Genomic DNA, 24032 nt, shown 5'->3' on the forward strand with positions numbered 1-24032 from the left:
TCTCCGTTCTAGAAATCATCTCTTGGACGTTGGTTAGGAAACGCTCACATCATAGAAGTGTGAGGATAACTGGTATAAACCGTGCGTGAGTGTCCGTCTACTGCCTGAAAATCAAGAACGGCTGAGATATATAAACCCATCCATCTAGAATGTAAGTGAAAACTCAGAACCGAAGAAATCATGCGTCTGAATGTGCTTCGTCTTCAGCAACTCATATCAAAGCTACCAGAAGGTCAAAGTCATCATGAGGACAGTAGCAGCAGCATAGTTTATTGAACTGACGCGGCCTTTTCCGTCGTTAATATGCCTGAGAAATACTTCAAGGGAACTAGAAGATCAGGAAACCAGTAGTTATGCTAGGCAATGTACTTAAATTACTTTAGCAAACTGCCAGTCAATACGTATTTTACCAGACTGACTCTCTGCGAGGGAGTTTGCATCTGGAGATTGAAAAGGCCGTCGGAAGGGATGATTGTTGCCCTCAGAGAGAGAGAGAGAGAGAGAGAGAGAGAGAGCGAGAGAGAGAGAGAAGCCTATGTGACTTTAAATAAAACATCTCTTGAAAATTGGAAATAATCACTAGGCTTGGAGCCAAGTTGTAATAGACGTATGTGGAATAACAGTACTTAAGAGAGTCGACTATGAGATGCACCTGTAGAAAGACGCAGCAAATCCTTCGGGCAAGAGCGAGCATCTGATTCTTTCTATATCAGAATCTTGTGTGGAATTCTCTCGTCGCCTTCGGAAACAACGGCAAGGTATACAATTGTTAACTCATCACGCTTCAGCCCTGCTTCGCGCGTATTCAGTCACTTTACTCAGCCAGCACCGGCACTGTAGAGAGATGGAAGGACGTTAGCAAGTTTCACTTGAACAACGGTGTTGGGGTTGAAATTGGTCATTGCCACTCGTGCTTCAACTAGCTTCCACTTGGTAGAACGAGTCTATATAGGGCATAATTGGCGATGGAGTTCGATAGCTGCCGTGTGCTCCTTAAACATAGAGACGATTCCACTTAGCAGGAAGTGTTGCATCTCCATTAAGCCCTAGTGTTTGACGGGCATATAAAGATAAATCTAAAAGGGTCATGTATCGAAACCAAATGTTGCCTAGCTACTGATCAACTGGATCCCGGTGGACAAAGTCTGAGGCATGGATCTTTCAGACTTGTTTGCGGTCAAGATCCATCGCCAGGGCTAAACTTCTGTGGTTTTGCCATGAAGAAAGGGACAGGAAGTCGTCCCCCAAAAGCCAGTATTGATACCAATACGTCATGAAATAAGCACAAGGCCGTGTGAGACACTGAAAAATCTAATAAGAGTGACACGCAGAACAATGTCAGCAGCCAGAAGCTGGGTACGTAAGAATGCGCAGAGGTGACGCGACTGCCTTCAAGTCTCAATCCTTGAATGCAGGCTTGGGACTAATTCGTCGAAAGATTTCACAATGTGCCGACGGAAATAGCAAACAAATCGATCTCGAATTCACTGAGTGGCAACCGGTCATTATTGATAGACGCCGACGAAGAATGGGAGACTCAGGAGTTTCGGCCTGGTGGGCGGCGTGACGTGGAAAACTTCATGATTGACCACTCTAGGCGGCGATGGTTCTCAATCTCTATATCAGGATCAATCACATACGACCGATCTATTTCTTTAAGCCAAAGGCAGCCAATTAGAACCAAGTTTGCAGCTGCTTGGAGTTGATAAACGCGTTAGTGGTCATGACGTCCCTCTCCAACGTGCCCCAGGCTGGAAGTTATGCTCGGAAACGTGGATGACATCTCCTGTACGAATACTACAATGAATAATTTCAGACTCATGCTGGGAACTCGACGCACTAGACGGTGTCGGCTGCAAGGTTCATATGAGCTTCGTCTGGAGGAAGGTCAAATGTTTCGTAAGCTGTTGAACGCAGGTTGAGCGCACGACGAGAACTACACCCTTTACACCGACTCGAATTGCGGTGGGCTGTTCGTAAGATCTTTCCTTCAGGGCCTTTAAATACGTCTGGAAGCAGCAATTTGCCATGTTATGCCCAAGATGAATAGAACCTGCGTTATTCGATGTTTGACCAGAAGTTCGTGACCCGACCGTAACCCTTCCACTGCTGAGCGAATAACTGAATAAGACTAACGAGGACAACAAGGCCGACAACAACGATAGGAACATTAAGGACGTCATGGATGTGATCAACAGGGACGAGGGACGAAAAGTAGGGTCGCTACTAAGTAAAAAAGAACACCTCATTTTAACGCCTCATTTGTGATCGTGAAATGACTTTTGATTTTGTCTAGCCCATTTTAATTCTGGGGTACATCAACTTCTGCTTTCGTGATGTTCCCCAACCTGGCAATGCCCTCGAACATGCGTCATCTTCGTTAAAAAAGCCAAAGGTAGCAAGGTCTCTCTTTTCCATTTGTACCTATCCCCGTGTCTACATCATCTTCTCATGTCATCACCACCTTAACCCTCGGCCTCGTAGGCGTGGGACTTGTGCTTGGGCTGGAAGGTGAAGTTAGGGTGAGCAGGTCCAAGGAACATTTCACTGTCACGGTCGTTAGCAGATATAAACATAGACCTCTCTTAGGACAACATACCTGATCTTGATCCAGTCGCGGTAATTCTTGCTGGCAAGAAGGGTCTCCAGATCGTTGCGTCCGTGGTACGCAGGCGGGCGGTCGTTGAGGTCGGGAGGGAGGTGCTCCAGCAGACCGAGAGGAACGTAGCGGTGCGCGAAGGAGAGCCACTCGAGCAGGAAGCGGCGGGTGAATCCTATGCCCAGCTCATCCGTGCCCCAGGCCTCCATGCCGAATCTACAAAACTTCTCGACGTAGGCGATACGCTCCGTGGCCGACTTGTCGAGGTACTGGCCCTTCTCGATCTCCTCAAACAGCCACGGCTTGACGAGGGCGCCGCGACCGATCATGATAGTATCGACCTTGGCCTTCTCGATGTGCTCATAGTACTCAATGTGGGAGTAGCAGTCACCGTTGCCGAGGAAGAACATGCGGCCGTCCTTGGAGTTGGGAAGGGTGGATTCGTCAGGCTCCCGAGCCGTATCGGTGAGCTTGTCCTTCTGCTCGTTGTAATCCTTGATCATCACGGCACACTCGGCGATATAGCTCCAGTCGGCCTTCTTGGTGTAGCGCTGCTCGCGACTGCGGCCGTGGAGGGTGATAGCGGCGCAACCAGGAGCACCTGCACGTTCGCGGTTCTCGCGGGAGCCGAAGGCGAGCTTGCCGATGATGGAAGAGGCCGTGGGGCGGTTGGATTTGACGCCGGTGCGAAGCTTGACCGTGATGGGGATCTCTCCAGAGACCGTGTTCATGCCGCGAACCATGCGCTCAAGCTTGCCGTGGGACTCCAGAAGAGCAGAGCCTCCACCAGACTTGTAGATCATGTCAATAGGGCAGCCGCAGTTTAGATCAATGAGACGCAGGTGAGGGACAAATCTGCTGAGGAGGTCGGCAGACTTGACACAATGCCAGGCCTGGTTACCAGAGATCTGAGCACCGAACTTCAGATCGCGGGAGTTGTCGTAGCCCTTCACAATGCTGGCGCTCTCAGGGTTGACCTTAGGCGGGCTGATCTCGCTTTCGTGAGCCTTCATGAGGGCCCAGTCGTTCTTTACTCCTTGGACAAGGGGCATGCCCAGAGCCATCTCGGAGTAGGTCAGTTGAGCACCAAGATCGACGCAGAGTCGACGGAAGGGAAGGTTGCCCTGGGTAGTCAGGGGCGCCAGGGCGGGCGTCTCCTTGCCGAAGTAAAGCCTGCGCTTCTCAGACGGCTTCAGGGGCGGCTCGACGTACTGCGCACGCAAGTCGTCATTGTTGCCAATCCTCTGATCTTTGCGGCGCTGGTGGAACTCATCGCCCAACCTCGTGTCCTTGTTCATCCAAGTGATGTACTTGTCCGTCTCGGTGAAGTCAATCCGCTTGCGGCTGAGGTCAATCTTGAGCTGGTTCTCGGTGTTGTTATAAACACCCGGCCTGAGATCTTCACGTCCAGCCTCAACAGGAGCATCGCCAGTAGTCTTCTTGGGTTCCTCCACCAGAACAAGTTCCTTGCGGCCGTCTTCGTGCTCGACTTCCTTCATGTGGCTCTTGACGAAACGGCACTTCCAGCCGGAAGGGCAGATGCCCCACTCCTCGAAGACAGGGCACTTGCCTGCGAAGGTGTCGAGATCCTCGCGGCGACCCTCCTTAAGGTACTTGCGCAGGTCGTGGACGAGGTTGCATCTGTCACCGAATCTGCACTCGCGCGGAGAGAACTCAGAGGTGTAGGCACGGCTGTTGCAGAGACGGAGGGCATCGTCAAAGTGGCCGAAACTACGCTCCTTGTTCTGACCCTTCTCACGCTTCTCGCGCTTCTTCTTCTTGTCGCGGTTGTCGCGAGCGTCTCCCTTCTGCTCGTTACCCTCACCACGGCCCTCAGCGGCGTCGTCATCATCAACGACCTCATCCTGATCTCTTGACTGGTTCTCCTTGTGGATCAGAAACCTGTCTTCGGGTTAATGGTACTCAGGACTCCGTTGATGGTAAAACTCACTCAGCCTTAATGGGAGCAGTGCCACGTGACCTGTCCCTGTCGTCGGTCTTCTTGTCGTTCTTTTCCTTGTCGTCCGTCTTCTTCTCGGCAGGCGCATCGGCCATAGCGACATCACCATTGCTCACCTCCGCCGCCTTCTCACCGTTCTCCTCCGCGGCAATTGGCTCCACACGCTTCGTAGCCTCATCGACAGCGACACGCTCCTCACTCGGGGCCTGCGCCTCAGTCACGACGGCGGCAGATGCATCCTGGACGCCGCCGACCTGCGCCGAGGAGTCGTCCACCTTAAGACGCTTCGAAGCGCGCTGGTCGGACTCGTCGTGGCTCTCCATTTTTGTGCTGCTTGAACCCTCCGCCGATTGACCTGTTGTAAGTTTTTTTGGTGATGGGTAAAAGTCGGAACGACGGCGGGACCAGTGGTATTTGGAGGCGAGGTCAGAAAAGGGAAGGTATCAGGCGGGTCGCGCAAAAAAAAGAGGTTGATGTCACTGGCCCGGTACCTAAGCTGCGGGCGGAAGGTGGGGCTGCCTACGTGCGGCTTGGAGGGGCACCTGCCTGCCGCGGGAAGAAGCTAGACGACAAAGACGACGACGACAGAAGCACAGGAGCCACGGCCCAGATATCACAGCCAAAAGGGGTACTCCCCCCAAAGATACCTTCCTGCCTAGATCGAACATTGAAATAGGCATCTACGTAAAGTCTCAGCAGTTGCCTTACTTTCATCCCGCGTGTCTTATCACCAATCCCATAGATATCTAGATTGTTTCTTGACAACGGAGGTTCGTGTCACTCAGGATGCCCCTAGAGCCACTATAGAGTTTATGCCGACGATTCACAAATTAGCCAAAATCTCACACAGGCGTGACGAGCGTGAATAGATGGAGGTGAAAGTCAGTCCCATATCCCTAACTATTTAATGATGATAGCCAGCTGGTCGATGCCCCTCATCGACCAAAATCCACAAAATGACCTGATTGTACACAGTATCGCTAGCTCGTGACTGTCCAAGACAACCTTGGTTGAGGTTATCGCTTTGCAGACTTTGAACACAGCAAGCGCTACCTGCCCCCTTTTGTCTTATCGAAGAAATCCGTCCCATCTCCAGCTGCCTCCCAATCTTGTCCAAGCCATGATGGGGCCTGCACCGACGAACGGCGCCTACAAGAGGTTGACCCTGCCAGGTATCCCAACCTGGCCATCCCTCGACTCGGCTTTTACGCCTCGGTAGGCGTCATTCGTCTCTCCGGACTCGGGTTGGCGTCTATTTCCTTCGGGGAGTTCCACCTGCCGAGGATGTTCGAGATGTCGCCGGAGCGGCACATGCCGCCGTAATATTTCTGGTTTGAGTCTTTGCCCGGTTGCCCGTTACTTTTGATTCAACATGATCCAACTTATGATGTAATAAACGCTGTCCTTCTCCCCTTCACGCTAGCTCATCAAACGCTTCGCGGCTCGACGTGCGCAGGCTGTAGAATAGTCAGTTTCTGTTGTACCAACTTGGATCTTTCTCCAACATACCGGACTGTTGAGCATGCTCTGTCTCTTGTTCCTGCCCTTCTTGATGTGGCTCTTCAGCGCGCTGGAGTCAAGCGGCTTGAGCAGCTCGAAGCTGCAGAGCAACTCGTTAGAGACAGACATCACGGCGCCCCAGTTGTCGAATTCGCCGCAGTACTATTTCTGGCATTAGCATGTAGTCAAAGCTGATCTGAAGCCGGCAAACTTACGTTGGGAGCACTGAAAACTGTAACAAGGACCCTATCATTGAAGAATTCGTACCCGTCCTCAACCACCATATGAGCTCTGCAAATCAAGTCGAAATCGTGCGTTGCAAGGAAGTCAAGAATGACCTTTTTGCCGAAGCAGTAGCTGACACCTCGTTCGTTGGCCTCCCAGTCTTGTTCCATATCGGCCGGATCGGACCACAAGAGATCGTTCAAAAGTCCGTAGTCGGGTACATCGGTGGGTCGAGCAATGTTGCGAATATCGTCCATGTGGCTCAGAGCAGGCGAAAGACCACCATGTACGCAGAAAATCTTGCCCGCAACAATGGCAGCGATGGGCAGCGTGTTGAAACAGTCGATGAATGTCTTCCAGATCTTAACGTTGCATCGACGCTTGCACTCATCGTAAAACCCGTAGACTCTGGTGACGTTGGCGCACTCGTGGTTGCCTCGGAGGAGGAAGAAGTTCTCGGGGAACTTGAGCTTGTAGCAGAGAAGGAGGAGAATCGTCTCGAGGGATTGCTTGCCGCGGTCGACATAGTCGCCTAGGAAAAGGTAGTTGGACGAAGGAGGGAAGCCGCACATTTCGAACATGCGAATCAGATCCGTGTACTGGCCATGAACATCGCCGACAATCTTGACCGGTGCGTCGAGTTCCAAAAGGGCAGGCTGGGAGAGGAAAACCTCGCGGGCGCGCTGGCAGATGGCAACGATCTCGGCGTTCTTGAGGCACACGCTCTTGGTAACCTTGCCGGCGTAACCTGCGTCGAGAAGTCGCTTGATAAAGTCGTCGAGATCAATGTCCTTGATGTCGCTCATGGCCACGCCGCCCTCGTGCCTATCGCCAGAGTTTGTCGACGAGGTTTTGGCAACAGGGGTGGCGGCACCGTCACCGCCCTTAGCCAAGATGGACTTGCCGGGCTGCTGCATGTGTGTGTTGAGGCTGCCTCCGGCACAAGGCGGTTGGTCAGATACATGGTCGACCTCGCCGGATGCCTGAGCAGCGCTCACGTCGTGATGCCCGCTCTTGATAGTGCTAGACTGGGTTGGAGACGGGGGCGGCTGGGAGTCGTCAAGCGGGGATTCGATGTCGCCTGATGGCGACGTGGGAGAAGTGGCGGAGTCATTGCGGCCTCGGGACTTACCCGACTTGACCGAAGAAGCGTCGGCCTTTTCGTCAGCGGGAGAAGCAATCACAGAGTTCCTCGGGCTGTCAGTCTTGTTGCTGGAACCGGGGATTTTGGATCGCAAGGCCTTGAAGGAGCGGGATGAATCCTTGGTATCGGATCTGCCAAACGAAGGGTATGACTTGAGATCCTCGGCAGTGCGCTCACCGCCGGCACCCTTGCCAGAAGCATGGCCGCCTTCCTTGGATGGCTGGTTTCCCATGATGTAGCTATGTTGGCCGCGATGGAGGGAACGGCGGTCGAAGCTGTTGTCGATCGGGTGCGAGCGTGGGCTGGCCTCGTCTTCGTCTGATGTATGGCTAGCCTGCTCGTCTCGCCGCTACACCCGTGGTCTGGCAGGGGGCTCTGAATGGAATGAAAGGCGATGCTGCGTTGCAATGACAGTCTTAGGGAGGATGGAATAAACGACCGAGGATGGACAGGAAGCGGATGCAGGAGGGAGAGCGGCGTCCACTTGAGTTGTCCGTTTTGGGCGCGTTAAGGCGACGGCCTTTGATCGATTGCTGAGGATGTGTCGGTTGGTCTGTAAGCGAAGAAGCGGGCGGGTGACGTCGACGCGGCTCGTGGCGGGCGGGAGTTTTCTGGGGATAAGCGAGAGGAGATGGGTACGAAACGGCGGCGAGGATGGAATGAAGCTATTGAGGTATTCGTCAAGGACTGTGGTGTAGAGAATTCAAGAGTCAGTCTCGTTCGGATCGCATGGACGGGAGATAAGGCGAAAGGGCCGAGTTGCCGTTGGTGAGGAGGGATGAATGCAGCGGGCGGCGGGTGCCTAGGCGAAAGGCACGGGATAAGCCAGTGGAGTTTAGGTTCGGATTCGTACCTCGATGGAAAGGAGACTATCTCGTAAGTCGATACCTTTGCGGGTCAGGTAGGATGCAGGTTGCGGATGCAGACGCAAGTTCAATGGAATGCGGGGGGACGACGAATGGAGAGGAGGTAACGTGAGGCAGGCAAGCGAGCAGAGCAGAGTAGAGCAGAGCAGGGCAGAGAGCTGCGGAGAGTATTGACCGGCGGAGAGCGAGTTGGTGGTCGGTGGTTGGCAGTCGTGCGGCGGTGTATGTGCTGCGAAAAGGCAATTCAGACGGGGGAAAGTAGAGTTGGTCGAGGCGCTGAGGATTGGATTTGTGGTTTGGGATAAAGGTCGACTCGACGTGTGTGTGTGGTGCGTAGGTCCCGGTGCAGTACTGTAGGTCCAGAGTGTGTGTTAGGTGTAAGGTAGGTATCCGTACGCAAAGTAGGTAGGTGCGTGGCGGAAGATGGTGGTGAGAAAGTTAAGTTGGCCGATCAGATTCTGCAAAGAGGAAGTGCAGTCAATCCCCCGACCCAAATTCAACCCAATGGAATTCATTCAACCCACCTCAGGCAGGCGAGAGCGGTCGACCGGTGTAGTGTCTGTCCCAAGGTGGTGGTTGGCGGCGGCTGCACTGGCTCTCTCTGGCCTGGGCTACGGATACACGCTACCTGTCTACCTACATGCCTACGTATGTACAGACCTACCTTACACGCTCCAGTGTCACTGGCCTGCCTTGGCTTCCCGTCGCCAAGGATCCAAAGATGGAGTTGGAGCACCTGGGTCTTGGGTCGTGGTCCCAAGGTCTCAAGGAGGAGCCGTGCTGCGACTGTCTCGCTATTTTCCTGTCGCTGTTTTCCCTGTTGACGCCGCCTGAAACCCGTCCTGGTCCACTGTCCTGGGCTGACCTGACCAGGCTTGTTGTTTTCGGTGCGCGCTTGGGAGTTGGGTTGTCTTGTCTTGTCTTGTCTTGTGTCTGGTGTGCTATGTAATTATCGTCTGCCCTGGTCGTCTTGGGCTCTTGCTTCCTCGTCGTTGAGCCGGCGACCCAGTCCTGGCTGGCTGCTCGGCCTTGCCTTGCCTTGTATTGCTTGGGCTGCAACTCGACGGCCTTGCTTGCTGGGGGGCCAGTAGGGCTCTTCCTTGCCGACGACAAGGGAGAAGGTGGGATATAAAGTGGTCGAGTCGAAATGCTATTACAGCTCTGGTGCTTATTTGGAAGACATGGAAGCCTAACGGCTGGCTGTCGTCCGTCGGTTTTATGCGTTGACAACCAGTCCAGAGATCGTGGATAATGTAGATAAAGTCCAGAGGTGCTTGGAAGATGCTTCGGGCGCTTGACCCCTGTGTCGATGTTGGACGAGGTGGATGTGGAATGTCGAATGTGGATGCGGTGGATGTGAACGCCAGAGCAAACAAGGTTGCGACGGAGACAAAAGATGGGCGTAAGCGGAACACCGGACCAACGTAGCAGCTGTAGATCAGGGACTTGCGAATAAGCACATGGCGTGTAAGAAGGAGCTCCAAGTCGTTTTCCTCCCTTTTCTCTCTCGCGTGCCCAATCCACAGCGTCTGCGTACAGTTATGTGGGAAAGGGGCACACTGAACAGCCATTCTTTACGCTGCCGCCGCAACAGCAGCATAATGTGTCGTCCTGCAGCCGTTCGTTGTAGGTGGTTGTCGGCCAAGCTGGCTCCTGTCACGTTCAATCCTCGTGCTCACCTGGTCCAGGCCTTTGAAGCACCCTTGGGCCAATGTTGCCCTGCGCCCAATGGGAAATAAGGGAAACCAGACGGGAACGGGTGGATGCAGTGCAACTCGACCAGGTGCATCGCGAAGCTATGCAAGCGGATTGGACCATTCCATGCCCACTCCGACATGCAGCGTAATGGTGATTGATGCAGTTCGTGCTGCTTTGGGAGTCACTACGAACACATAACAGGACTAGCCAGGTGCCAATTAGGACGTCAACTCGGTCGGGAAGAGCGTGGGCTCTACAGACAGACTCCGCCGTAGTGAAGGTGAGGTGCCTCAACGTAGGGTCTGGGCCTGGACATGGCCTGCCGCATGGTTTTGCAACTGAGCCGATTTGCTGCCCGCAGAGACACAAGACGTGTTGGAAGTATTTTTCTCTGTTTTATTGCTGTCACAATACATAATTACACGCGTTCTTGCGCTTGCCACCAATCCCCTCATCCTCCTCCACCACCCACTGGGTCAAATATGGATTCGAGAAAACCCCAGTGACGACACTTGGCGTCGAGTAGTTCTCGTCACCGGTTTTTAGCGCCGCCTGTCCGCTCCTGGAAAACCGCCGGCCTCCAACTTGTAAGCTCACGCAGGTTCGACACTGTCGACTCGTGGCCACCGATGGCATTGCACACATGGGGTTCGCTGGGTCTTCCCAGCTGTGATGGTGTCTTTGAGTTAGAGGTATGTGTGTGGGTGTGTGGCAGCCGGGCGGAGAGGGGAGGGGAGGAACAAGACGAGACGGCGAGGAGGAGATGGAAGGATGGGGAGGAGAGGGGAGGAGGGGAAAACCTACTGCCTCCGTCAGTGCAGATGCAGGCGAGGAACGGCTGGCAACATCCAGTGCTTCCCCTTCTCCCGCATCCCGCTACAATCCTGCGATGGCCTAGTGTTCAGCCCGGGGTTTGATAATCATGTTTAAACCTCTGCTGACATGAGATGCTCCGAGAGATCCGCCAGATCAAACACACCGAAAGCTCATACACGCTTGTGTATGGATGTCTAGTATGCAGCTTATGAAGGGCCGCTTATTACCACTTAAGTCCGTACTCAAACCGCCAGTTGCCTCTCTCACTCAGTGTTTTCGATCTCTCGTCTCCAGCTCCAGCTGGGTCCGGTACAGCGGTACGAGGTGCACTGGCCGCTCCACACGCCACGGCCACAAACATGGCCGCCACACAGCACTGAGTTGCTATGAATCTGGTGAGCAAGTGTGAGCGGGATGAATCTCAGTGGCACGAATATTCGGAATCGGCATCGGATGTCGAGGTCTCCAGTCTCCAGTTCCACATAGACGCGTCAACTCTCGTCCGACGTCTCTGAACGAGATCCTCGCCAATCCCCGTTTAACCAGAGACGACGCCAGACGACGATAAGACCGGTCGCGACAACCCCGCAACGCCGCCTGTTTTCAACCGTCGTGGCGTCTGTAACAAACTTCTTGTTCGCCTTTCCACGTTAGGCATGCAGACCCAGACACCGACCGCTCTTGCGGCGTGCGCATTCCCAACGTTCTCACATTCCTCGTGTGCGGTGCGTCGTCCCCGCGTCCACACGAGCACGTGCTGTAACTGGCTGCCGTGCAACCATCGAGGGCCTCAATCTCCAAAAGGTGGGGGTTTATACTTCCTATGATGCCCACGTTGCTCAAATCAGTCAACGGGAGTGGCCGGCGGCGCACCATGTATCAGCGACGATGGATTGCAACTGCAGCTGTCGGGGGCCACAAGTGCGTATTGAGATGCAGTCCGGCGCACACATACAGCCTGAGCCAGGACGAGTTGCCCTCTTACTCGGTCTCAAGGGGGATCCCCTCCTGGCTAAGACCGACACACGTCGCCTTTCGGGTTCGGCCCCATCACGCTCAGAAGTCGGTGTTCCGAGGACCACGCCACTAGTCGGCGCGCGAGAGCGACGATTGGACTTTGCGGATGGGCACACATTTTGTATTGCGGTTGCCGTCTACCGCGCGTCCACCCGGCTTCGCCGCATCGGGGGCATTGATCTAAGCCCCGCCGGCGACTCGGCTCAGCCTGTCTCTTCTAAGTGCTTGAGCAATGGGATGAGGGCCGGCACAGAATGGCAGCGCTATATTCGGGGCGGCCTATTACAGGCCTCCCTTGCTTGTCTGTCGACGAGGGGTCTCCTTCGAATCTCATTTCGCCGTGTCCGCTGAAACGGATTTTGAGTCTCAACCCAGGTTGACTTTTTTCAGTCGAGGCTCTTGCAGTCGCGGCGTGAGGTGAGTGGGACGGGGCTCTGTGAATTGTTTGATGCTTTTGGCCCCCAGGAAACATTCATCTCCGTGGCAGGTGGGCTGTCGCTTTCGCTGGGTAGAAACCAGAGTTGCAGCCAAGCTTGACGCCTCACTCAGTCACCTGAGAACTGCCAAAAGTGGAAGGAAGCAAAACACCCATGAGATGAATAAAGACGAGGGGTTCGTAGGCTGTAGAACGCAAATAGCGCGGCTGCCGAAATAGCCTCGCCAAGATATTCGAAAAGGCTCACAGGGCCCGCTGACGGAAACTTTTTCTTCGTGTTTTCTCGAAGACGTCTGGGCAGGCTCCGTTGCGACGAACCAGAGGGCATCTCGAAGCTACCAGAGCCTGGTCCATCTCTCCACACATCCACGAGCCAAAAGTGAGTTTGGCCAGTCAGCTCCACGATGCCGGTTGTGACAGCAAACTTGGGTCACCGAGCCACGATGGCGTTCGCGGCCGAGATGCAAGTTGCGTAACTCGTGGGGGAAGCTGTCAAGTCAAGCCACTGCGGGAAGAGTCTGCCGACATGCCAGGACCCTGAAAATCGGCTCGTCTGTGTCGACAGTCATCGCCCCCCTCTTGAGGTTGGAACCCTGCGCGCGCGAACGGGAAGAGAGAACAATAGGTGCCACTCTCCGAAGACCGATAAGCTGCTGGGTCGCGTTACCCGTCAGGGTGACCTGCCTCCGAGGCTGGACGGCAGATGGTGAATTAGCTCACGGGTCCGGATCCGGGTCCGGGGCCTGACGTGGACTTTGAGCTCGTCTGTTGTGGCGGTGATGGCGTCGTCGGTCGTCTGTGGGCTTCCCAGCCAATGGCGAGGATTCCAAGATGGCCAGTTTGGGCATGTCGGCAACCTTAATCAATTGACGGCCCCTCGGGTTGGCCCCATCTTTGGAGTTGAGCCTTACGATTGCGGTAGCTGTTAAATTGACCGTGTCGTTTTGTTATTTTGCCCGCGCTAGCCTAGTTAGGAAGCCGCGCTACTGCCGCTACAGTCAATCCACCCCTCTAAATACTACCCTCTTAAGCTATAACGTCCTATTATTAACTCTATTAACTTAGCTAAAAAAACCTATTAACGCGTATACCTCTATTTAAAAGTGAAATTAAGCTTACTAGAGGTTTTTATTATATTATTTATTTTCTAGATATATTAAATTATTAATTTTCCTATATATTTTATATTTTTCTAAGATAGTTATAATATTTAACGCTTAGATCTAAGCCTCTATTTTTAAAAAGTACTAGCTATATATTTATATTTAATACTACTCTGAAAGTATTATATTATATAAAAACAGAGTAAATAATAGTAGTAACTAATATAACTAATATGTACCATAATTATACTAGTAAATATATTAACTATAATAAAGTAAAAAACATATATTAAGTAGTATAATTACTACTTTAAAAATAAGATTTAATATATTATTATTATAGAGATATAAATATAAAAAGTTATTAATAACTTTAAGTATTATAACTAAAATTCTATTATTTAAAACTAGCTTAATATAGTTTTTAATTTTTGAAAACTTATTATTAATAAAGTTAAGTTTATTATTAAAACCTCTAGAAAGCTACTAAAAAACCCTATATAAGTATATTAAAAAGCTTTTTACTATTAATAATTTAACGTTATATATAATAACTAGACTTTTATAATAGAAAAGCTATAAAGTTAGCTTATCAGATATTTATAACTATTAACTTAATAGTAATCTCTATTTTTCTAGCTAAAATTATTCCTATTATCATAATAGCTTATCTTTTTAGTACTACTATTATTATAATTACTATTATTAATATAGCTATTAAAATAGACATAGCTACTACTACTAAGATTATAAAGCTAATAGTAGCTATAATAATATTAATATAGTCTTTTTTAGTTAATAAAAATTATATAATATAATAGCTTTTTAATTAAAATATAAAAAACTAATTATTAAACCTTAAATTACTTAAATCTAAGGAGTTTTTAAATTATTTAATAATTTAATAAAACTCTAGCTAATCTAAGCTAACTAAAATGTAAGGATTTAACTAAGTAAGTCCTAAAGTTTTAAACCTTTAGCTAAAAACTAGTTATACTCTTAAATCGAGATATATAGTAGTTTAATAGAGATTCTATAAAGTAGCTGTGTTAACCTATATACTTACTATATATAGCTAGCGCAAGCAAAATAACAAAACGACACGGTCAATTTAACAGCTACCGCGATTGCGGCTCGGGGCCGCTGCGGAAAGTGGTGTTCTGGGCTTTCAAGGATAGCTTAATCATAATGGCGTTGGTGGTGGTGGCCCTGCGGGTGGGCAAAGGAAGAAAAAGGCGTCCACGGGTCGTTTCTAAAATTAGAGAGTTGGGTTAGGTTCCGCCTCGGGTGGGTGTTGGGTGGATGCCTGCCCTGAGTGGGCGATCTGGCGAGCCCGACGGACCAGCCACACGCATTACCACCTCACCACCCGATAACCGGTTGCTACCAAACGTCGTCCCGTGGGGCTGAGCAGCAGCAGCAGCAGCTCTTGTCGTGCTCTCACAGGCTCAGGTCAGCAGTGAGAGCCTATCTCCGGTCGTCACACCTGACTTGAAGCTGAGGGCTGACCTTTCACACTGAAAGGCGGAACGTGGGCGATTGAAAACCCGGTGCCAAGTGGTTTTTGAGGGTGCAACCAACCTGCAGTAGTGAATGCAGTAGTGAGCTGCCGCAAAGGGACAGCGACACAGAGAGAGAAGAAAAAAACAAACAGCTGAGCCTCCGCAAGATGACGACCACCACCCCGGGCCACTTTAATTGCGTGGACGTATGGAGCCCGACGTGCAGCTCTGGACGTGTCAGACAACGAACTGTTGTCGATCAAGGCAAATCTTGATGTCGATGGTCTCCTAGGGTGCCAATGGTGTTTATGGTGACTGAGCAACAGACCACCGATCGGCTTCCAGTGGCTGGTGATGGACGGTGAATCCTGGCAGAGAAGATGGGAAACAGGACTTTGCTGTGCCCAGCAGATGTTACTGCCATAGTAGGCCAGTAGACTGGAGGCAAGCTCATGTACCGATACTGCGCACAGTGTGGCAACACGATTCACTCTCTTCCCAGTTCTCATCTGAACCACGAGCTCACGACACACGAGTCCGACCGGCCAAACACGTCAAGGACGAATGAGAAACGCGAGAGACAGGACGCGTACCATGACCTCTTGCGGCCTAGCCCTGAGGTTTTACAGGCACACGAAATGTCAATTTGCTTGACTTCGCCGCCGTTGGGATGGGGGAGATGGGCAGGGTCGGTCGCTAGCACTCGCAGCCTCTCAGCCAGTGTCGGGTCGGCCTTGGTGTTGGTCTTGGCCCGGCAGTTTCTCATCAACCCGCGGCAGCATCGACAAGGCTCCTGTGCAGGTGTGAGCAGATGTGATGTGAGATTGGAATTTGGAGGGGTTGTCTTCCCTCCACGATCCCACAGAACTGATAGGCTGCAAACCCAGCAAGGTGACGACAACGAGCGCAGATGCCTCTTTACATGAAGAACACCGACTTCTGGAAAGACGTCGATGGAATCACGGGAAGCAATGCCACAGGGCAGCTGGTACCTGCTCGTAAATGCAGCACATCAGCCTCTGCTAGGTTTGACGCCAGTGTCAGAAAGAGGTAACCGTGCGCAGGCAGCACAGCCAAAAGGTACTTTTTTCTCTCTCTCTTTTCTGTATTCTGGCGTCACCGGTTTCTGCCCTACGGATTCCATGACCCCTGTCCGCCGCTCGCAGACGCTATCCGTAAGTCGGTTCCGATAACCACCCCAGATCCTCCTCCTCATCCTCAATTCCGCATGTAGGCATTCGTGAGGATCAAGTGTTCGGCCATGATTCTCCTTTGGTGTTGGTGTTTTTTTCGTTATGCATCGGTCATCTCCAAAGCCCCTCCAGCAAAGAGCCAAGACACAACGTAAAAAGCCCTGCGGACATGTTCGAGCATGGATGATGATTCGAGTGATACAGTGTTCCCGCACGGCATGTGGGAGGTGGAGGATAGCTCTACTCTATCGCCGTACCGCAGTCGGCAGGTATTCGTAAGGCGCGCAGCCACGACGAGCAACAGCAGCAGCAGCAGCAGCGTCTGCGCAGTTTAGAGGTGTGGATTGGCCGCTCAACGCCGTTGCTCGGGCGAGGGATTCCCCCAACGGTCATGGGTGTTCCTAGAAGGACCGGGGGCTGAGTCGTGCCGCTAAGCTGTGTGGAGGCGAGTTGCAGCCCGTCAGCAGCCAGCCAGGGGACAGTGACGGGAGCAAGTGGGCACACCGTAGGGCAGGTCTGTTGACTTTCCTTTCCTTCACCTCAGTCACCGATGATTGCGGGCATTGTAACGCAGACAGGGCACGCACCAGGCTGAGATCATAGGTACGGGCTGCGGTACGAATAGAGAGACAGCTGGAGGAGCACTGGCAGCAGGCCCCACTGACCGCGACCGCGTCCGCAATGGCTTGGCTGCCAGTGCCGACCGACCGCCTGGTGCTGGTGCTGTTCCTGCTGCGCATCACTCTAGGTCACTCTTGCTGCCGCTCCGTCCCATCTCCACCAAAAACTCGTCGCTGTACTGCGCCACGTCCGCGTCCTTGTCCCTGTCCCCAGTCCCGTCCCCGTCCCCAGCCTGCCTGCTTGCACTTCGCCCTCTGACATCGACGTCCCGGTCTATGGATACCACACGCATGTACGTAACCGCACCCCCAACCTACTACGAACGACCAGTTTTATAAACATCAACGCTCGTCCGTCTTGGGTCAGCCTCTTACTTCTAGCTCCCATCACACTCACATCCGTTTATATCTCTCCCACCTCCTCCCAACCAACACTCAAGGGATCTCCTCTTCTTCCCTTTCACCTCTTCTCCATCTCCCAAACTTTATATCAACCAACCTTCGCTTTCCGGTACACTCGTTGACCAACAAGCCACTCGACCCACTCACTACCCGAGATCCATTTACAAACTCGACGACTACTACTACCAACTTTCCGATAAACAACACACAACAACAGAAAATGGGTGTCGGCCGTGTTATCTGTGTGGCTCTGCCATTTATCCTCACCGTCGGCTCTCTCATCTTCTTGATGGTGGCCGCTCTGGGTGGTGTTTCCAACAAGGACCTTTACTTGTTCCGTGTCAACCTCACCGATCTCGAGATCAACCCCGTTTCACTATCAAGCGTAGTAAGCCGCGATGTGAACGCTCGCGCTCTGCTCAGCGGCGGCTCCGCCCCCGGCCTCTCCAAGGCCCAGACCGACAGCTCTGGCACCCAGACCAGCAACGTAACCGCTGCTGACCTCGGCCTCGACAACCTCTACGACATCGCTCTCTGGGGCTACTGCACCACCGACACCAACGGCGACAAGACCTGCACCAAGGCCAAGTTTAACTGGGCCGAGGAGTACCTGAACACCACCACCCTGACCACCATCGGCTCTGTCACCGGCAAGAAGGTCGAGCTTCCCGACGAGATCACCAGCGCTCTCTCCGCCTTCAAGACCGTCAGCAAGTGGACCCAGGTCGCCTACATCATCTCCTTCATTGCTCTCGGCCTTGAGATCGTCTTCGGCATCTTCGCCAACTGCACCCGCGCCATGTCCTGCATCACCTTCCTGATCGCCTCTCTCGCTTCCGTCGCTGTCTGCGCCTCTGCTGCTCTCTCTACCGCCACCGCCGTCGTTGTTGTCGGTGCTGTCGAGGCTTCCGCTAAGTGGTACGGTGTCTCATCTTCCTTCAACAACAGCTTCCTTGCTCTTATCTGGATCTCCGCCGCCCTCGCTCTCGGCGCCGGCTTCTTCTGGATGTTCACCATCTGCTGCTGCGCTCCCAACCACACCCGCAAGGAGCGCAAGCGCCAGAGCGACGGCGAGAAGCTCCTGCCTACCGGCAACACCAACGCCTACCAGCCTATCCACGAGGAGAACGGCTACTACAAGCAGCAGCAGGCCACCCAGTACGGTGCTCCCCGCTACGCCAGCGGTGCCCGTGGTGACATGGCCTACGAGCCCTACTCCCACCGTTCTTAAGCGATCTTTTGGACTAATGGGCGGTAATGTCTGTACGAAGAAGCTGTGCGATTTGGCACTCATTTGATTTTGCATCGTTGGCGTTGGGTAACGGACTTTATTATCACGAGCACGAACGACATGCGCGGAGGAAGTGGTTTACGAATGGTCTAGCTTGACGGGAACAATGGGGGAGGGCGAGGATTCCTGGGGATGGATGATACCCAACCAGGCTTATTGTCTATAGAATTTATCATGCTTATACAGCACAAAAACAAACACATTAGATTTTTCACACATTGTTTTTCAAAACCACTTGTGAGCCATTTATTCGCTGGTTTCATCGTTTCATGTGGCAGAATTCGTCCGTCAGTGAATCGTGACAGCAACGTGCATTCCTGGGCCACTCGCACTGTCGATGGATGCTTCAAAATTTCTCCCACACAAATCACGAACCAAAAAAAATCTCCACACACAGAGCGCGAGAGGGGTGGTTGATGACTCGATCCACCAACCTTGCTGACCGGAACTGAGGAGTTGAAGGATTTCCTACCGCCTATGCGACAGCTCAGCCGCACAAGCTAGCATCATGATCCTGGGACAGTAGGCAGCAACAACAAACTCATTCGCTATTTTTCCCCCTCATTTTTGCAGTAGCCGCGACGGGGAAACGAAACGCTCGTTCCTGCGAGAAAGGACTACATCAACCCCTCCAGGGTCTGGTGAGATTTTAAGACCCAGGGAAGACCGACACTAAAGGACTTCCCAATGAATCATTATGCCGTTAGTCATCATTCATTGATATCCGTCTGCCTTCTCAATTTTTCAAAAATAGCCGCGCAAGAGGAAGAGAGATGGTTTGGCAATAAGACCCAAGTAGGCTAACCGCCTCAAGCAGCAGAAATCAGAGATAGCCCGGCCCTCACTACGGCGGGACCATCAGCTTACCCCCGTCACCGGCCTCTGCTTCCTAGACCTGGGTGCCACATCGAGTAGTGATGATGGCGAGCAGCAGCAGTATCTCCTGGCCGGAGAGGACACGGACCTCAAGGTCTACGACGGGGAAGGCATCCTGCAATGCCAGCTGAGGATCTTCCGCGCCCAGCCCATCCACGGCATCAGCGTCGGGGGCGGCAGCGTGCTGCTCTGGGGCAACCAGGCCGTGGCGGTCCTGCCCGTCAGCGTGATCGAGGCGTGCTTGTCAGGCAAGGCTGACGACCACAGCCCGCCCAAGATCGTGGAAGCCAAGGCGCCGGACTGGATCTACGACGGCGCCATCTGTCCCGAGGACCCCTCCCGCGGCGTGCTCGTGACGGCGCACAACGAGGCTCTCGAGTTCTGCATCGCGGACGACGGACGGCACGTCGTGTTCGGGAGGATCGTCTCCCCGTCCCGGCCGATTCTGTACTCGGCCAACTCGACGTGGGTGTCTGGCTCCTGCGTGCTCATCGCCGGCGGCACCGTCTTTGGCGAGATCCTGCTCTGGAAGTGCCACTTTGACGACGGCAAGCAGCAGCCGTGGTGCGAGGTTCTCTTCGTCTTCACGGGCCACGAGGGGTCCATCTTTGGGGTGGACATCTCGCCCGAGATCGCGATGGGCGAGGACGGCAAAACGGCACGCCTGCTGGCGAGCTGCAGCGATGACAGGACCATTCGCATCTGGGACATTTCGGAGCGCGAGGGGGCGCCGCGGCTGCAGTACGACTCCTTTGGCGAGGCGCGGGAGACCGGTTTTGGCGGCGGCAACGACGGCGGCGCGGCACCCGCGGATCTGTCGGCCACGCGCGTTGCGTCGAGCAGGCCGCTCGCGATGGTGATGGGACACATCTCGCGCATCTGGCACGTCAGGTTCCCGCGCACGTTCGGGCCCGCAGGGGGCACGGTGTACTCATTCGGCGAGGACTCGACGCTGCAGAGGTGGAGGTTGGACGTTGACGAGGTGCAGTGGCGGCAGGGCCTGAGCGGCGAAAGCAGCGGCAGCGGTGACGTAGCCGCGAGCCTGACCCATCTGGAGACGTATGCGAAGCATGACGGGAAGCACATCTGGGCGACCGCGTTGGCGGAGAGGAGTGGTGGGGAGGTGGTCGTTGCGACGGGCGGGCAGGACAGCAAGATCAACCTGTTGATTGACCGGTCCACGGCCAGGGTCGGCGAGCTGCCTCGTGAGCTGAGGATGCTGGTTCTGAAGGATGTGGTTGCGAAGTTGCCGGTCAGGGGCCAGGAGTTTGCGATCCCGGCGGAGACGAGGGAGGCTTTTCATCGGTTTGCCTTCATCGGGAAGGATACGCTGCTTGCGACCAGCACGACTGGGAGGTTGCTGGTCGGCTCGTTTGGGACGGAGCTGACCTGGGAGGAGATTGGGACCGACGGGACAACTTTGAGCGCTTTGAGGGCTTGCACGAGTCTCAAGAGCCCGATGGAGGGACTGGCGTTATTGGGTACTGCGAACAAGAAGATTTTCTTGTTCAGGGGAGGAGAGATTCGCGAGATCGGGACGGTGCCTGGGAAGGTTGCCGACATCTTCTGTCTGGGTTCTTCCGAGAGCGGAAAGCTCGAGTTCCTGGTCACGATACTCGGCGGCGAGGAAGCGATGCAGCTCCTCACGCTCGATCTGGAGACCTCAGCCATCACATCCATGATCCCCGTCGACCTCGACAACCGCTTCGTCTTCACAGCAGCCTGTCTCGTCAACGACCTCCTCGTGCTCGGCTCGCGACACGGACACATGGACGTGTTCCGTCGTTTGGGGGCCCAGCTCACCCCCTTCCCCGCCCCGGATCGCCGGACGGCGGATAGCATCACCTCTATCAAGCCTCTGGCGACCTCGCCCGAGAAGCACATCATCACGACGAGCAGAGACGGGAACTACCGCATCTACGAAATCGGCCCGTCCTCGCTCACCCTCCGCCACGAGACGGCGCCCACGGCAGTCCCGAATCTCGAAGACTCCTGGATGTCCGGGACGGACCTGATTCTCTGCGGTTTCCGCAGCAAGAACTTCGTGGTGTGGAACGAGACGCGCCACGAGGAGGTCCTGAGGCTCGACTGCGGAGGCGCCCATCGCGCTTTTGCGTATGATAGGCAGGACAGGGTCAGGTTTGTCTTCAACAAGGCTGCTACGCTCGGCGTGTATGAGCAGCCTGAGACGCAGAAAGCGGTGGCCTGGCACAGGACGTTGAAGAGAGGCACGCACGGTAGAGAAGTTAGGGCCATTGCGTTCTCCGGGCGGTATGTCGCCACCGGCGCCGAGGATACCGCGATCCGCATCTGGGAGTACAAGAACTCGGAGAAGCCGCTTCAGAGGAAGATGCGGTGTGTAAAGGTCGTCAAGGTCCACACGGCCGGTCTTCAATCTCTCAAGTGGCTTGGTGAGGAGCTCCTCTTCAGCTGTTCCGGTAACGAGGAGTTCATGGTCTGGCGGGCCACGGATCTTGGTGCCGCTGGGCTGGGACTCATGCGCGAGGCCGTCTTCGAAGACAGAAGCGCCGACGGGGACTTGCGGATCACGAGCTTTGATGTTGCGCGGGTGGAGGGGGTGGTGGGAATCACCATGGCGTTCTCCAACTCGGTCGTCAAGACGTATCGCTACTCAGCGGACGAGGGATTCGAGCTTCTGGCGACGGGCCGGTACACAGGCGCGTGTCTCACCCAGGTGCGGCATTTGAAGATCCAGGATGGCACGTGGGAGGTTGTCACTGCCGCCACGGATGGCTGTGTTGGTGTCTGGAAGAGCGAAGGTGGAGAGTTTGTATTGAAATATACTGCCAGGGTACACCAGAGCAGTATCAAAGCTCTCGATGTCCACAGCACTGCGGAAAGGGTTGTACTCTTGACCGGAGGCGATGACAACGCCCTCGGCATCACGACCCTTGACCCGAAGGACGGGTTCAAGCCGGTTGGCAGGGCGGGTGTGAGAAAGGGGCATGCGGCTGCCATCAACGGGCTCACGGTGCTGAGAGTCACGGAGCGTGGGGAGGTTGTGTACGCGACTGTGAGCAATGACCAGAGAGTCAAGATGTGGCAGGTCGGCTGGCGACAAGGCGTTGAAGAGGTCACTTTGTTAGCAGACCAGTACAGTGGCGTTGCTGACGCTGGTGATTTGGAGGTTATTGAGGGTGGCAAGGTCGTGGTTGGCGGTGTTGGATTGGAGGTTTGGGATTTCGGTGCAACGGTTTGATGAGCATAAGATATCCGTGGATAGACAAAGGAAATGATTAGAGAGAGAGGTGTAAATGACTAGATGCAATATCAAGTTTGTCTATAATGTCTATTTGAGTCATGTTTATTATGTTTACGAACAAGTAAGCAATAACGGCGACAATCATGGCATGTTCTATTTGTAGTAGTCAGATCCATTCTGCGGTACATCACACCGGTCTCTTCTTTTAGTTCGATGTCTGAGCCCATGGCCCGTCCAGTTATTACGCAGTCCCGAGGTTGGCGTTCTCTCGGAGCTTGTAGTAGTTCCTACAAGCCTGGTCTTCACACCATGTGACCTCCTTAAACTCATCGTCCTCGGTGAGGTTGTGCGACGCCGGGTCCAGAGCAAGGTACCACCCAGGGCTCGAAGGCGTCAACGGTCGTCCTCGATCATCCGTCGTGGAAAATGAGCGAGTAAGTTCTAGTATCAAACATTTTTTATGCTTGCCACAGCGGCGAAATTCGGACTGTAAATACGACTTGGCGTTCTTTGCCCACTTGTAATTTTCATGGCCATCTGGATTTAAGTAAGCATTCGACATCGTCAAGACCTGGCCTGGCCTGGTGAAGGAACATTAACTTACCAGGGCTACGAGGGCAGTCTCCCAGCCAGTTCGGCGCTTTTGGTGCTTTGGGGTGAAGAAGAGGTTCGAATATGCCTCTGCCTTCGTAATGTAGGCAGAGACAAAGATTAGGGTCGAAGCAACCCATGGGGTCCAGGCGCCGTGGCCCTTTCTCGGGATACCACAGCCATGGGTCGCGCGCTTGGTCTTCTGCCAGTCTTTGTCGCAGCTTATCAGCGTTCAAACGAAAGGCCCGGGGGGTACGGGGAAACGACATATGCACCGTCTTCATCGAATACACCCACTGGCCTAATACGAAGGCATCGTACTCAACCGGTGGTAGGCCAGGCTGGTGAGAGACGTGCTCGCAGAATCTCAAAAAGCCGCCGTCTCGGGGAAATTTTGATGCCTCTGAAGATGCCCTGACGAAGTCATCCCAATTGAATGTCTTGTGCTCACACAGGCGGATATATCCCTCACGACCGATGCATATTCGCTCGAGTGCCGCCTTGTTGCGCTCGGCCGCCGAAAACAAGCTGGCCGTGTGCTTTTGCTTGCATCCAGAGCAATACAATTAACATCTTGCTTTAGAAAGCTTCCAATCATATAGGTTGCGATTCGCATAGCAGGGCTCGCAGAACGCACTCGGTGCTCCAAACTTCAACGCGTCCACCGAACCTGGCGCTTGCACTGACGATGCCCATAGGAATTTGTAGTCGCTGCCCTTGTACCGCCACTTTTTGAACTCGTGATACGAGAATAGGCGCAGGAACTCGCGAGATGCCCGCCGGAGCTGACATATCGCTGTCAAGTCGAGTCGTTGCATTATGTTGAGGAGTATAGGGTCGGGCAGTCCGCAGAGAGGGCTCCTCACGGCGTTTTGCCAGACCGCAGCCATCCACGGGTCAATTCTTGCGTTCTTTGGCCATCCCAAAGCATTCAAATTGTTTCTGGACTTGGTACGACCATTTGTATTTG

General features: G+C 53.7%; 5 protein-coding genes across 5 annotated transcripts; 2 read left to right on the forward strand and 3 right to left on the reverse strand.

Annotated features, from left to right (window-relative positions):
* Positions 1-2465: 2465 nt before the first annotated feature.
* CGGC5_v012527 (tRNA-dihydrouridine(47) synthase) lies at positions 2466-4882 on the reverse strand (the record flags this gene model as incomplete). Its single annotated transcript, XM_032030359.1, has 3 exons — positions 2466-2547; positions 2600-4501; positions 4551-4882. 3 exons carry the CDS (start codon positions 4880-4882, stop codon positions 2466-2468), a joined length of 2316 nt encoding a protein of 771 aa, XP_031889993.1.
* A 1104-nt stretch (positions 4883-5986) lies between these two features.
* On the reverse strand, positions 5987-7201 carry pzh1 (Serine/threonine-protein phosphatase PP-Z; the record flags this gene model as incomplete). The annotated part of the gene is made up of 3 exons (XM_032030358.2): positions 5987-6016; positions 6069-6221; positions 6275-7201. 3 exons carry the CDS (start codon positions 7199-7201, stop codon positions 5987-5989), a joined length of 1110 nt encoding a protein of 369 aa, XP_031889997.2.
* Positions 7202-7307: 106 nt separating this feature from the next.
* On the reverse strand, positions 7308-7660 carry CGGC5_v012529 (uncharacterized protein; the record flags this gene model as incomplete). The annotated part of the gene is made up of 2 exons (XM_066152709.1): positions 7308-7333; positions 7417-7660. 2 exons carry the CDS (start codon positions 7658-7660, stop codon positions 7308-7310), a joined length of 270 nt encoding a protein of 89 aa, XP_066007910.1.
* A 9641-nt stretch (positions 7661-17301) lies between these two features.
* On the forward strand, positions 17302-18312 carry CGGC5_v012530 (uncharacterized protein; the record flags this gene model as incomplete). The annotated part of the gene is made up of 1 exon (XM_032030357.1): positions 17302-18312. The coding sequence occupies one exon, from the start codon at positions 17302-17304 to the stop codon at positions 18310-18312; it is 1011 nt and encodes a 336-aa protein (XP_031889992.1).
* A 747-nt stretch (positions 18313-19059) lies between these two features.
* Positions 19060-22468, forward strand: RTT10 (Regulator of Ty1 transposition protein 10; the record flags this gene model as incomplete). Its single annotated transcript, XM_032030356.1, has 2 exons — positions 19060-19074; positions 19190-22468. The coding sequence occupies 2 exons, from the start codon at positions 19060-19062 to the stop codon at positions 22466-22468; spliced, it is 3294 nt and encodes a 1097-aa protein (XP_031889991.1).
* Positions 22469-24032: the final 1564 nt, after the last annotated feature.

Source organism: Colletotrichum fructicola (assembly GCF_000319635.2).
Source record: "Colletotrichum fructicola Nara gc5 chromosome Unknown KSG_Nara_v1_contig07, whole genome shotgun sequence".
Lineage (NCBI taxonomy): Eukaryota > Fungi > Ascomycota > Sordariomycetes > Glomerellales > Glomerellaceae > Colletotrichum > Colletotrichum fructicola.